General features: G+C 40.7%; 1 protein-coding gene across 1 annotated transcript in view; it reads right to left on the reverse strand.

The window, feature by feature from the left end:
• The window catches only part of LIN52 (lin-52 DREAM MuvB core complex component), a 47,968-nt gene extending 32,996 nt beyond the window's left edge, over positions 1-14,972 (reverse strand). The window contains exons 1-5 of the mRNA XM_059819534.1: positions 14,954-14,972; positions 14,785-14,859; positions 14,559-14,596; positions 14,032-14,098; positions 12,811-12,894 (exon numbers count right to left, since the gene is read on the reverse strand). Coding sequence (XP_059675517.1) covers positions 12,811-12,894; positions 14,032-14,098; positions 14,559-14,596; positions 14,785-14,859; positions 14,954-14,972 — 283 coding nt within the window. The remainder of the gene's footprint in view (positions 1-12,810; positions 12,895-14,031; positions 14,099-14,558; positions 14,597-14,784; positions 14,860-14,953) is intronic.
• Between the last annotated feature and the right edge of the window lie 205 nt (positions 14,973-15,177).

The raw sequence follows: 15,177 nt of genomic DNA on the forward strand, positions 1-15,177 counted from the left end.
GCGATTTTTCACTAGGATCAGCTGCTGCTCTGCAAATAGATCCAGCTACCCATACTGTGGAAGAAAATTCTCTCTTCAGTCCTGCCAGAAGCCAAAACTTACAGGAAAACATTTCAGACAGAGGTGATACAGGGATAATCTTTCCAATATTTGTAAATACAGAGGAAATGTTCTATTAACACAGAAGAAGTAGAAAAGTTTTAATTGGATAAAGGTATAGAAGGCAAAAGAATTTTAAGTAATAAATACAGACCAGTTGCAAAGGGTTGACATTCCCTGCCAGAGCATCTCCTGAGATTTGTTTGGCATTTTTGTGTTTTTGAACAGTAATGGAAAAATGCACATAACCTTATGCTTGATCAAACTTTTCCCCATCCTCAATTCCACCACTGACAGTAGTCTACAAGTTATCCTGTCAGAATGAGAGTAGCAAAAAATAGGCTTCTGACAGTATAATGTTAGAACATTTTGTTTGTAGTCATGTTTCTTTCTATGCCAAGCATGTGGCAGGTAGAAATGCTTTAATGTAACAGCCCATTCCTTCGCTTTTCTGGCTAACAGCTCTTCAGTCAAGCCCCACTGACTCCTTGTTTGTCTAGACAGATGATGGTGGTTTCACTGCTCAATTGAGCCAAGACACACAAGAACCTCTGTGTATGATGAGGACCATTCTCTTTCTCTATTTAAAGAATGATACTGAATGGACTGTTAAATCTCCCTACACAGCCAAACAGGTTCCCCAGCCCAAGTTGCACAGACTCATAATCAGCTCTGTGGGTAGAAGTATTTGGAAGTCCATTCATCGTCCCCAAAAAGTATGAAAGTCATCACTGCGATACAAGAACCCTTAGACTTCTTGTTCCTAATCAGGCTGCTTACATGGAAGCAGACCATAGAGTCGCACCTGAGATCTCCCGCTCAAAGCTCGTGAGCCGCACCAAGTGTTTGGTGCTGTGTTCAGCTGAGATTGGGGAATGCAGGCTTTGAATTAACTTACTTCTAGAAAGGATCTTAGATCACAGAATCATTGAACCACTGGATGATCCAGGTTACAAGTGCTCAGGAGGTCTACTACTCGAAGGAGGGTCAATTACAGGGTCAGATCATGTTGCTTAAGGCTTTATTCAGTCACGTCTGGAAAACCTCTGAGAATAGAGACTGCACAACCACCCTGGTGGTTGCACGACATGTTCCACTGCTTGACTGACCAATGCTAATATTCCAGATGTCCTCACAAAGCACAAATTACTGCTTTGAGCAGCATACCAAAAATTCTGCAAAAGCTAATGGTGATGCATCAGATAAATGATTTCACAGGCTTCGAAGCAGTTTGGTCAGTTTCCAGATTAATCAGATCTCTTCCTCCCCAGGAACACTGAAAAGGCTCCCTTCTTCTAACCACAGAAAGTGTCTAGATCAACCTTCACTCTATCAACATAAACTCAACAACTCTTTTCCAGAAAGGATCAAACTATTGCAGCATTTCTTCCCACTATCTAACTATAGGAGCCAAAGGGGACTTTCAGAAGAGACATTTTTAGAAAGGAATACCATGGTATACAAAAGTTTGTGTGGTTTTGGGGTTTTTTGTTGTTGTTGTGGGGTTTTTTTGGTTTTTGCTTTTTTCGGGTTTGTTTTTGTTTTTTTTTTTTTAAATAAAGCAAGTAATACATCCTGGTTGAAGTACCTTTCAGAGGTGACCTTTGTTTTAACAAAATCAGATCTACAAACTCAGTATGGGAATGCAGATAAGGAGAGGAGCAGGAGGAGACAAACGGAAAAAAGACATTTCAGTAAACATCAGGTAAAAATCATCTCATAGTAACTCCACTTTTATTTAGAATATTGCTGTTGCATTGAGCATCACTGATTAAGATCAGTATCAGTTTTAAGAGTAGTTATCTGCCAGCTATTGGGCAACTTAGCACATGCTCCTTATACATAACTTTGGAAACTCAGTTACCAGAGCTAGATGGACACTGTCTAACGCTCAAAAAGCTCTCCTTTGTATTTCCAACATTAGGCTTCATAATTAAAAATCATGCAATGGCAGATGTCATCTTAGCATTTCTAACACTCTTACATCTATGCACATTTAAAAGCTATTTACGCAATCACAGAGTTTACATTGTTTATGATAATGTCCCTTCTGTAAAAGTTGTCCAGCAGACTTAGAAAAATTCAGTCAGCTGCATTTGGGGGTCTCAATGCGTACTTGACATAATGGAAATTTGGGTTTTTACAGTCACTTTGAATACTTAAAAATAATTCTGTGAGAAAATAATTACCATTTTACTGTAACAAAAAATTAGTAAGTCACAGACAAAAAAAAAATCTAACCCAAACTACATAATCTAACAAAAGGAGATTCTAGGTACATAAATATCAACAACAGGCATCAAACAGAAAATAACAGCAAAGAGAAATTGCAGAAGTTTGAACTTTTGACACGTTTAGGAGAGTTTTAGAGATTTGTTCCCCTTTTGTCAAACTCCAACAGTATACACCTCCTTCTGCAGCAAGCAGAGTCATCAATGCCTGGAGACTGGGACGCTGTATTAGCACTCGCCATCAAAATCCACAATAGCACTTTCCCCTTGGAGTAAGGGAGGGGGAAGAAGGCGAAGATGCAGAAATTTCTTGAAGCTTAGAGAAATATTTATCCTACTTCACCAGCAGACAGAGAACACCCTAAGGATCCATGCAGTATTTTTTCTGTATTTTTTAAGAATATGACAGTTACCTAGATACAGCATTTGTTTTATGGTAAGAATACACAATTTATGCATATGGGTAGTATCACATTTGATATCATCAGCAGAATGTATCTCCCTGATTTTGTATTTAAGAACAGTCTGGACCTGCTTTTTTTTTTTCTGCACATAGAGGGCAACTCAACCACACACCCACTTATTTAAAAAAAACAATAGCAGTCAAGGTCCAGACTCAATTTCCATCCTCACCATCGCAACCTAATCTCCTGGCAAGTTAATGCAAATCAAAGTGAACACTTCTCTGACACTGGTAGCAAAGCCTGTTCCTCTCCCAAGAGAGACCTGTAAAACAGGACAGTCACTGACAGCAGTACAATTACTGACACAGATACAGACTTTATGGACATGTTTATCTCTGCTGTAAATCCACACTCTCTCTCCACTCCGATTCATGAGTCATAAAGAAATTGCAGATAATGAAAAAGTTGGAGAAATTTACAGCGTGTCGGAAACCTCAGACAGCCAGAAGAAATTAAAGAGCTGACTGAGGATAAATCACACAGGTACAATTAAAACTTCCTATACCTTCTTCACTTCCAAACTGGGGCACAAGCCAATGGAGATGATGAAAAGTTGAGGTCATGACTACTCTAACGGTAATAATTTCTTAACTACCTACATGTCAAAAATTAGCCAATTCACAGATCACGTACGAATGGCAATTTCAAGCTGGCACTCTGATGTCTCACTCTTCCAACAGGAGCTGCCCTGGAAGAATTCAGCCTGTAAATAAGCCACCCAGTGAGCAGTATAAGGAAAGGTGATTTCCTCGTCCCTCCGCAGATGCAGAGTATCTCTCACCATAGCGCTGTGCATTAAAATGAAGAAGCAGATCTACAGTGGGGGAAGAGGGGATAAAAAGAATCAGGAGAAAGGCCAAGATTTCACATGGAAATCATAGCAGTTTGGACATCACAGTGACAGGGCCATATAAACACCCTAATGGACAACGTAAGCGTTCTTTTCACCTCTCTGAAACAGTCAAATAAGGACCAAGAATTACTGTGAATGTAAACTGAAAACAACCTCCATATTTTTTCCTAGGAAAGAAAACTAAAACAACCATTTCAACTGATTGTGTATTTCCTGAAAAACTCTGTGATCATCTCCTAATCCACAAATGTGAGACATTTTCTGGGAGAAGTCTACTAACTCTGCTAAGTAAATCCTTAAGCTAACTGCATATTACAGAAATCCAGTGTCCAAAGAGCATAATTCTGTTGTCCAGCTATAAAGCTCTGCCTTCAAGCTTTGAAGCACATGAAGTATATTATTTCACATAAAATCCTTGCAAACACAGTACTAAACAACAAAATAAGGGAGAAATATGCTTTCAGGCAAAACTGAAACACGATGAAGATTCATTCAGCAATGCAGGGAACGTAGAAACTAACAAAGAAAACAAACAGTTACTACAAAGAAAATTCTAAGCAGAAATAACTGAAGTACATCTCAAACTGCTTCCTCCTGTGCAGGACAGCCCACCTTGCAAGAATAAATAAACTGTGTATTTTAAGTTTAGCACTAGACTTGGCATACAATGTTCTCTTCAAGTCCAACATATTTAAAACAATGTAGGTGATTCCGAAACATATTTTCTTCCTTCTTGTTTCAGATTAATACAGACACACTACTGCTAGAAGCACTATACTTCTGGAGGTGCCAGCTTTTAACAAAGAAGTAGTGAGCATCCTCCTTACTCTTTTGTCAGCAGTCAAGATGTTAAGAACACTGCTATATCTTTCTAATAACCAGCACTGAGACTCCGGCTGTGGGATCTAGATTTGCATCCACATCACAATCCTCTTTCACTTCATTTCCTTCTTCCTTCTCCAAAAGTCAGTTCTCTTCTCCAGCTCCACCACAACACTTCACGTAGTCTCCAAGGAAATAAGGAAAGAGTTCGTGTTCAGGAAAGAATCTGCTCTTCGGCATAGATTCCAAAAACTCCTTTTGGCTAACAAGAAACCATAAGAATCCAGTTCACTTTTTCATGTGCTAGTTTTGGCTGGGGTAGAGTTAATTTTTTTTCATAGTAGCTAGTATGGGGCTGTGTTTTGGATTTATGCTGGAAACAGTGTTGATAAAGCAGGGATGTTTTGGTTACTGCTGAGCAGCGCTTACACAGAGTCAAGGCCTTTTCTGCTCCTAACACTGCCCCACCAGCGAGTAGGCTGGGGGTGCACAGGAAATTGGGAGGGGACACAGCCGGGACAGCTGACCCCAACTGACCAAAGGGATATTCCACACCATATGACATCATGCTCAGCAGATAAAGTTGGGGGAAGAAGAAGGAAGGGGGGACATTCAGAGTGATGTCCTTTGTCTTCCCAAGTAACCATTACACGTGATGGAGCCCTGCTTTCCTGGAGATGGCTGACCACCTGCCTGCCCATGGGAAGTAGCGAATGAATTCCTTGTTTTGCTTTGCTTACACATGCAGCTTTTGCTTTACCTATTAAACTGTCTTTACCTCAACCCACGAGTTTTCTCACTTTTACTCTTCCGATTCTCTCCCCCATCCCACCCGGGGGGAGTGAGCAAGTGGCTGTGTGGTGCTTAGTTGCCAGCTGGGGTTAAACCACGACATTCCCAGACTGCAGAGAGTGGACATACAGGTTTCACTAAAATGGACCCACAAGAGATTGCAGAAGACACCATGAGACAGACTCCTCACTGACATCCTGCATATTAAAACCCTCTTTACTTACAGATACCTGCTGATACGTTGATTCCCTACAAATGTAAGAATCTGAAACATTTTGTTACAAACAAGTGTACACACAGACTAGAAAAGGTACTAGGCAACTAGAAAAGACACTAGGCAACTGTGCAGGAAGTGGGGGCATGTTTACAAATGTAAAGCAAGGCTTCTGAGCTTAAAAAGCCTCTATGTTGATTGACTCAGGACTAAAGAAAAAGTAGTTATGGTCAGGAAATATTTTTATCTGATCAATTACACCATCAATATAAGCCTGTTTGGGTACGAAGGCCAGATGTTTTGCATGGAGCCTAAAGGCTGCATGTTGGTACATTAGACACTCCTAGAAAAGACAAGCCATTACAGAAAAGGAAAGAGATGTTTCAGTAAGAGGATACATTGTCATCCCTCCTTTCTTTATTTTGATTCTAATTCAACAACTCATACAAAGTTCAAGTTTAATGCTAAATTAAGTGTCATGCCCTGATTTTTAGTTTAATAGATAAGTTCAGTCCACCAAAGATGGAGCCTCTGATTTAAACATATACTACCTACAATCAGCATCAAAAAAGGAAAAAAAAATTATCAATGAGTGAATTCACATACAACCATGTTGGGAAGAGCTATCCTAGCTTTGAAATTATCCATGTCAAGAGCGGCCTACAAGGATCACAGGCAGAACTAAGTATATATGTTTCAAAATATGCTACATTTAAATCCTGCTGAAGGAAAAAGATGAAACTACTCTACTTCACCAAACTTACAAAAAAAGCTGAACTCACAGGCAAGAGATCACGATAGACAGCATTTATCTGAAAGAAATGAAAAACCAAAGACTACCAATCTGAGAAAGAGTGGTGATCTGTAAACAGCTTGAAGTTCAGAAGGACTCCTTTATGATTTTCCAGAAATTTGAGACTGCTGAGGCTGCAGAGGACTACAATTCACAACCAAGGACAGCTTAACTTGGGAGCAAGGTAGCTGTTCCTCATCCATGTGCCCATCTGTCTCTTGCTGTCTCCGGAAGGGTTCCTCCATTACACCTCAGTGATTTCTGTTAGTGGTTGCTTAACTACCATGCAGTCTAGCCTATTACTAAAACAAATAAATAAACAAAAAAACCCCCACTGTCAAACAGAAGGTCCTTCCAACCCACCACCCTGACTCTGACATGCTGACGGCAAACGCCTATAGCAGAGTGTAAGAGCAGGGAAGCACATAGCTGTACCTGCCTAGTAATCTCTCCCAGCTTTCTGCATCTCCAAGATTTCCAAGCCACTGGTGAATTCTCTGTGGTCAGACACCCTTGATGGATTTATCTTCCAATAATTTGTCTCATTTATTGAGCGAGATACACTCCATACTCACAACCTCCGGAGGCGATGAGGTCTGACTTTAATGTGCAGCTCAAGTATCTCCTCGTGTCTGTCCCGACATGCTATTTTATTCTCTCTGCCTCCCGTACTATCAGAAATGGTGAAGAGTCATTCCTTATTCACACTTTCTCTGCAATAATCAGCTTTACAGACCTTTTTCATATACTGCATCACTTGTCTCTCTCCAGGCTAAAAGCTCCTGGTCATTTACTCGTTCTTCATATTAAGGAAAAGTATCACTGACTGACTAAACCCTGGCTGACTTTTCCTTTATCAGTCTGTGGTGCTACAACATGGGCAACTTTTTGCTGTTCACCTGACATCTCCCAGGTCATCCAGGTGTAATTCTTGTGCCCTTGACAGCTAGCGTCAAATAGCTCTTCCACTGTACCCTCAGTATTTGATTTGCTTGAACATATACGGAAAAAAAAAAATCAGCATTACAAGGAAAATAGGAGCAAAGTTGCTAGAGTCCAGTGAAAGCCAGGGCACACAAAACCACAGGGGACTATAAATAGGGAGACTTGTTTAAGCATGTTCAGTAACTATCTCATTGCTCTTGAAAGAGTGTGAGGATTTGATACTGGATAATATAGTCATTCTTACATTTCTAATTTTACAGGAGGAAAGCACAAAACAGCTTCAACTCCAAGTAAAAATTTAATCTAACGTAACAGAGCAGACTAGCAAAAATCACTGACAGGGAAATTATAAACAGTACTCATATCTGTGGGGTCAGTTATCCCCCATTTTCTAATATTTAAGGCAGATACTGTACAAAAGCACCATTATCACCACAAACATATTAGGATTTAAGAATAGACTTTTCAGGAAGTCTTGCACTAGGGATATCACCGAAGCCATACTGTGATAGCATAGCAGCCAGATAATCTCTCTGGCATCAGTGAGATTTTATAAACAAGGCTGTGATACCACACACACATGTTTTAGGACTCCTGAACCAGTATAGCAGGTGTTATCTAAAAAATATCAGAGATTCACAGGGAGACAATAGCAGGGCCTCCAGAAAGTCCCTGGACAACCACATTCCTTCAGTGACATAGTGCTTTTCCTGCTTCCCCATCCTACCTACCCGTTACTTTTACACACAGGTTTGTTCCAAAGTTTGGAAAAAAACAATTTTATTTTTTTTTTTAAGAAAAACATATTTTCCTCTGTGTACGTAGTTCTCAGATACACCTCTCTGTAACGTATATTCAAAAGGATGACAGGGCAGATCTTTAAAAATAACTGCAATCAAGGATAATAAAAATCTCTTAACACCAAGTTAAGTTTGCTTACTAGCAATGTATGTACTTCCCAGAGCTGCTAGCTCATGAAACCAAGACTTTAAAATCTTCTGAAATGAACTTGAAGTCAGTTGCTCTGAAAGCTGTCATACAGTGGAAAAACAGAGCTAGGTATCTAAATTTGCAGTTACTTACACAAACTGTTTTGAAACTGGCTGTTTTGTGGGCCACAACATTGAGTCAAGATCTGTGACTGCGTTCCCAGGCAAGAACTACCTCTCTCTTGGCTTGCCACATCAGCTGGGGTCTCCTCATTCTGTGGTGCTCACTACCCCGCTCCAAGCAAAGCTGGAGGGACACAGGGTGGGGGGGGGGGAACCATAACAAGGCAATATGCCTATACCTTTTTTTTTTCTCCAGGCTTCTGCCAACAGCAAAGATGACACTTGCTGACTGGCTGCAGCTCACATTCAGCAGTGATACGATACCTCACAAAGTCACCCTAACTACACGAACAATTAAAAGTAGGTGTGTTCATTAAGCCCTGTTCCTCCTCCTACCCTTACAATACCCACAATATCCACACAAAGCAGGATTTTTAAGACTAAAAATGGTTTCAATGTATTCTAACCAATAGAATAACTCTTTAACACAAGGGAAGTAGAAGCTCTAATGAGAGAACTGAAGCAAAAAGAGAAAAGCAGTAACAAGCAAGAGGATGAGGTAGAATTTTACATAGCTTAAAAAAGGAGACAAAGGAACACAAGCTGAGAACTCAGAAGAGGTGTTGAAAAATAATTTATTTTTTACATATTTTGTTATTATTGATACCAGGTCCTGAGCCTGGAAGCTGCTGAACTCCTCCAGAACCACCTTGTAGCAAAGAATAAATACACAAACCAGAGACCTAAGGATAGCCTATCCCTTAAGAGGAGAGTAAAAATAAAAAAATAAATCATTGGTTCATGCTACAAAAATCCTCCTTCTTGCAAGGAAGGCTACCCTTTAGGTGAATTCTGCGCTAAGGAAGGGAAGAATATTCTTCAATGAACAGACATGAGTGACCAAGAATCCACCTACTAGCATGCTAGGAGGAGAGCTGAAGAGATTCCTCATGCTCACCTTGGAGATCCTTTCTGATCCACAAGAAAGACCGATCTTCAACGTAAGTCATCAGCAAATTAAATGGTGCAAATGAGAAATTCTGACTTATGGAAGATAACTGCCAATAAAAGATGGGCTTAATGGCCTGCATCTTAGTAAACAGGAAATGAAAGTACAGGAGATCATGTAGCCAGCAGTCAGAAATGTATTTTTAAAAAGCAAGGTGCTCACTTATCCATTTGGTTAAAAAAAATTATGACAAAGTTGCAAAATACCTGCCAAACAGAAGTATTTTTAAACTACAAAAGTAAAACAACAGCAAAAGTAAGCACCTTATCTCATCTGAGGAGGAACTAAATTTATCAGGTACTACTGAAGCTAGAAGAATTGGATACATGGCTGGACAGATCAACAGTTACCTTAGTCAGAAAGAAATAACTGAACCCTTAGACAAGGAGGGGGGAACCAGCATTATCGAAAATAGCATTAACCATTTCAGCTGTCAAAGGTCTCCTTTGACACTATCATCCCACATGCTCAGTGACTGGTGTGTTCTCAGATAAAGCTACTGCAGTCTAAACAAGTACGTGCTATACTGCACAGAAATCGTAACAGAGGGTAAGAAGCCAAACTCCTCAGATGCTCATATAAAATACCAGAGGAAGCTTTGTTAGCTTTATTCCGCCCTGAATGACATTCACTGTATCTTAAACCTCTAACAGTAGAAGTCACCTCTGAAGTGTCTAGTCAACATTTTCTTGAGCCTACTGTTACAATCCAAGCAGGGCAAGTCTATTCAGTTTCATCTGATAAAGAAAAAACCTTCATAGAACTCTGCACTAATTAAGATATAATTATTTAAATCACCTAGGAATACGCAGCTTAAAGTGCAGACCAGTGAAATAGCAGCAAGTGTAAAACTGGCTACTTTTTAAAAGCAGAGGACAACTGTAAATCAAACCAGATGTCAAACAAGCTGGAAATAAAACATAAGTTATATGTTAACAATTTAATTTGATTCACAGAAGCCATGGGGCATTCAACAAAATAGCCAGGGTGACAGAAAGTAGAGGTAGCTGTATGGGAAAAAGAGGGGGGGGGAAGTTAGTTGTAAAGAACAGAAATCTGTGAGAAGCAAGCAACCAAAAGAGAAACTGAGATATCCATGGCCAAAAAGTTAGGGACAGCAGGAATTATATATAAGAAGAATGTGGAATCCAGATAATAGTATTCAACCATACCTAGATGAAAGCAGTGAAGATGGATAAAGCATTCAATACATGTCTTCCAAATTTGTCAAGAAAGTCCACTTATATAGACAAAACAGTAAGACAGTTCGTATGAATTTAAGAAACAAGGCATATAATTCAGTAACTATTAATTTATCAAACTACATCATGTGAAATCAATTGCTCAGATCTCAATTTTAGTGTTGCAACAGTACCTTGATGAATAAACTTTTCAAAAGGTACCCAGTCCCACATGTCACTTTACCTAATGAATTCTAATGCAAAATTAACATGAAGTGTCCTGTGAACTGGTTCAATAACAGCCCTCACAATGTCACTACAAAGTCACTCAATAGATACATTTGTCATGGAGTGCTGCAGGAATCACTCTGGTCCTGCACAGCGTTTTATCAGTAACTTGGAACAAAACAGAAGTCTTTGAAAATATAAAGTATTTGAGATGGGGTGTAGAAGAGGAGATTTGGAAGGCAAAGTAAGTTGCTAACACAGTGAAGCAGAATTGTTTCTCACACTTAATACAGATAAAATGTTTGAAAATACTGTAACAAAAATGCTTATTCATAACAGGAAATATGTCACAAAAAAACAATCTTGGGAAGAAGAACTTCATGACTGAAACGGTACAGTTTTACAAAAAAAAGCAGCAAGACTTCTATGTGAAGCCTCATGCTGCCATCTGGAGGAAACTGGTCAGCAGTGGTTTTAATCGTGCTTTTGATAGCCAGTTTCAATTAACAGTCAAGTCAAAAGGGGACTATTAAATTTCAATACACAAAGATATAATCAAATCCAACACCTCTGGACCAAAAAGCGCAAGTCCCTTAACTTTAATGAACAAAACTTTTGGATTTTTCTTCTTGTTCTCTCACTTATTTAAGTCTGTAAGAGAAAAGAACTTAAAGACACTATTAGGAAAAACAGTCCTGAGCAGCTCTGTTCAAACTCCGCATCTAATTTTCTGTGAAAATTTTCCTAAGATAAATGTGTATTATGACACACAAAGCATTCAATGTATTGTAGCCTAAAGGAAAATAGGCTTCAGTGACAAGAAGTTACAAACATGGAGAACTTTCATAAAGCTTGAAAATTCAAGATTTCGGTTACTATAGACTAAAGATTATAACTGTTGGACCTCAGATATTTCATCTTTCACTCACTTTGTCATCTTTCTGTATTTATTTGTTCCCACTAAAAATAAATAAATAGAAATGCACGCAACAAATATTGCTAAGGAAACAACAACCTTGTTAGCTTTAATGTAACTCAGGCTCTGTTTTTAAACTCGATTTAGCAGGACAAAGCTGTCTGACATTGAAGCCTACACCTTAACCGAGAAAGCCAATCATCAGCCAATCTTTGTATTTGACTCAGTTTTACATTGTTATACTTTAACTTCTACTCCACTAAATGCTTTACACAGTCTTAACAGATGTTAGCACAAAAGTAAAATAAACTTCCACGGAGTGTGTTAAAATAGGCTTTATGATCTGTTAATAAGAAAGGATTAGGATATCCTAGGTTTACAGACAGGAAGACTCTAAAGGTCTATTACTGCTTTTTGTTATCCACTGAAAGAAAGGTGAAAGACCTATAAGTTTTAAAATTTTTGTGCTTTGTGTAGCCCAAGAATAACTGCAACTAAGGTCTATGCTAGAGTAAAATTAAGCAGAAAAAGTTAAATGTGTCAGTATGTACAGGGAGCATTTAAAACAAACGCAATACTCTTAAAATCCTCAAAGCTGGATCAACCTGTTAACAAGAGAGTCCTAAATGCAATGATGAAAGCAGCTCCTTCTTCAAAAAACTGAAGAAAATCAGCTGTTTCTAAGTGGGATGAAGGTCAACTTTAGTACCCAATTACATCATCTCCTGCCACAACTGCGTGTAGAAAAAAAATAACTACAGAAGCAGAAAACAGTATGAACACTAAGTGACAGGAGAATCCTATGCACAAGTGAAAGTTTCACTGTGGAAGCAGTGCATGAAGTTTGACAGAAGTACTGCCACCAGTATTCTGAGAAATAGCTTCAGTATCTGGGTGGGAAATTAAGCGAAGTGACACGATTTATCTAAGGCAACATTAAGTAAGGAACAGAAGTCCACATGCCACTAGACAACACCAGATTGACATAGGACCTCCTCCTATTTCTGCTAAGATGTTTCCCCCATGCAGGTAGGCTGTAAATTGGAGATGTAAGCTTGCTCTCTCATCCTGTTTTGGAAGGTCACTAACTGTGACTGTCAGACACTTGCCAAATTTGCCAACACAGTTTTCCAGCTACAAATGTACCATGAGTGCAGGCTTTAGTGGGAAGATTTGCAATGCAGTCAGTCACATGAGCATACAGCACTTACATTCATCCAGTCCCAGCTGATAAGCCAGGTTCTGCAGACCACGAACTTTTTCCATCAGGTTAGCTGTAGTGAGGCTCCCCAGCTCTAAGAAGAGAGAAAAGTGTGAATTTTAACACTGTCTATAGCTCTGTAGTGACAGTTTACCTGTTTACTACTTCACAGAGCACTTTCAAGTCATACTTCTGACAAGATCTATTTCCAGTGAACAGAGTATGTTCAAAATTCAAGCAGATGCCACCCCTGATTTTAACATACTGAGAAATGACTGTCTTTCTCTACTGAAAAAGACAGCCGTGGATCTGGTTCATGCTGTAATCTGCCACCACTGCAATGAACAACTTGCCCTATATTTTGGAAGTTCTTGTAAGTTCACGTTGCTAGGCCAACAAGCTACAAAAAAGTATGAAAGGGAATGGACTTACTATACATTAATAATGTGTGTTTAAGCACATTTCTTGCAGCAAGTCGAAGGTAATTTATCCACCTTCACTTTGGAACAGGTTATCTGGAATTCACATGAGAGGCAGAGCATGCTCAAGGATGTTTATTGCAAACCAATAGCTGTACCATGCAGCAAAATCTACATGCTAGCTAGCCCTTCTGTGACTTGCTCATGCAGCCTTACCATTTCATCCAAGGTCTTGGATCTAGGAGTGAAGACACATGCATAGAGCATCTCTGAACAAGCCAATCGACAAGGCTAAGCTGCTCACCAAGCTTGATCAGCTGAGGCCCACCAAAAAATTCATGCCACTTCTCAAACCACAGGAGACACCACTATGCTTATGCAGTGAGGGATTGGTACCATTACACTACTTCAACTAGTTCTTGCATGCTTGTTTTGACAAATCAGCCTGCCATTGACTTCTGGGTATTTTCTTGGAGATAACTGGATTAATGAAAAATGTGTATCATTAACAAGATAAAAGAAACTCCTGAGCTGTGGATTCTGCAAATGTGAGGGCCAGAGACCTGAGGCCACAGGGCTTACTGATGGAAGACATCTGCGTTCAGAAATGAGACAAATCAACAGTATAATTAAAAAAAAAAAAAAGGGCTTTTGGGCATCCAGGACAAAAGTATTGAACAACATAAAAGAACTACTCCCCATTCCTTCACCTCCACAACATTTACAGACTAAGTGTTTTAAGCCTCTAAGTAAGTACTGAATTCCTATCTGCTTTGGCAACCTTACTTCCTACCCACAATGTCCATACTCACCCTTTAACATATCGATATCATCATTTTCTAATTCAGCCATCCACTTTGGAGGAGAACTTGTAATAGGCTGTTTTGAAAAAAATAAAAGTTCATACTCAGACACATGCATTTTTAGAATTTTTGCAAAAAAGTCTGGTCTCTTATTGAAAACTAGTTACACTGACAAAAAATATGAGTTCCAGGTGCTCTGTAGAGATATTTTTACATTTAACTTGTCTTCTAGCTTTCCCTGGACTTTTTAGAGTTACAAACAGCACACTACCACCCACCAGCCAAAGTCAGTATGAAAAGCGGCATTTCCTGAAGTGTAGGGCCTGTTATTTCTTCCAAGGTGTAATTCTCATTCACAGTAAGTTGTACAAGGTATAAAAAAATATATAAAAGAGATATTAAGAACGAAAGCATTATGCCAGCATATACAGGAATTATAATTGAGAACAAAGATACAAAACCCACAAGAGGAAGCGGCAGATCTACCACCACAGGGGAAGGGGGGAAACGCGAAAGGCAAAGCAGCGCTCACTCACGCTTTTGAAGGAGGCGGCGAACTCGGCAACCCCGGGCACTGGGAAGAGAAAACGAAGGGCAGCGGGGGGTGAGTGCCACTGGCGGCAGCACCCCAATCTCCCCGGCCGGCCCTTACGGGCCCAGCCCGGCCCGCGCAGCTGCCCGCGGAAGGGCCGCACCGCGCCGCGCCGGGGCGAGCGCCCGCCGCCCGCAGCTGACAGACGGCCGCGGGCCCGCCGGACTTACGCTGCTCGGGCCACAGGTCCGGGGAGGCGCGGTCCAGCTTCTCGAAGCTCAGCAGCGAGGCCTCCAGGTCGGCGCCTACAACAGAGAAGGGGTGAGGCACAGCCCAGGCCCCGCCGGCGGGACGGGGAAGGCAGCGGAGCGGCGGTCCTGCCCGGCCCTCGCGCCTTACCATCCGTGGGAGCCGCCATCTTGCCCGCCTCACGTGATGCGTGGCCGCTGCTCGCGGGACACACACACACCCCCTCCGGCACGTGACCCCTCGCGGCCGAGCCCGAGAGGGAAAGGGAAAACAAACCACCGCCCGAGCCCCACGTGTCGCTCTCGCCGCCACCGCCAGGAGGCGTCGCCGCAGGGCGGCGCTCGGCCAATCCGGGCTCTGGCGCTCGGTGGGCG

Source organism: Gavia stellata, chromosome 7 (genome assembly GCF_030936135.1).
Source record: "Gavia stellata isolate bGavSte3 chromosome 7, bGavSte3.hap2, whole genome shotgun sequence".
Classification (NCBI taxonomy): Eukaryota; Metazoa; Chordata; class Aves; order Gaviiformes; family Gaviidae; genus Gavia; species Gavia stellata.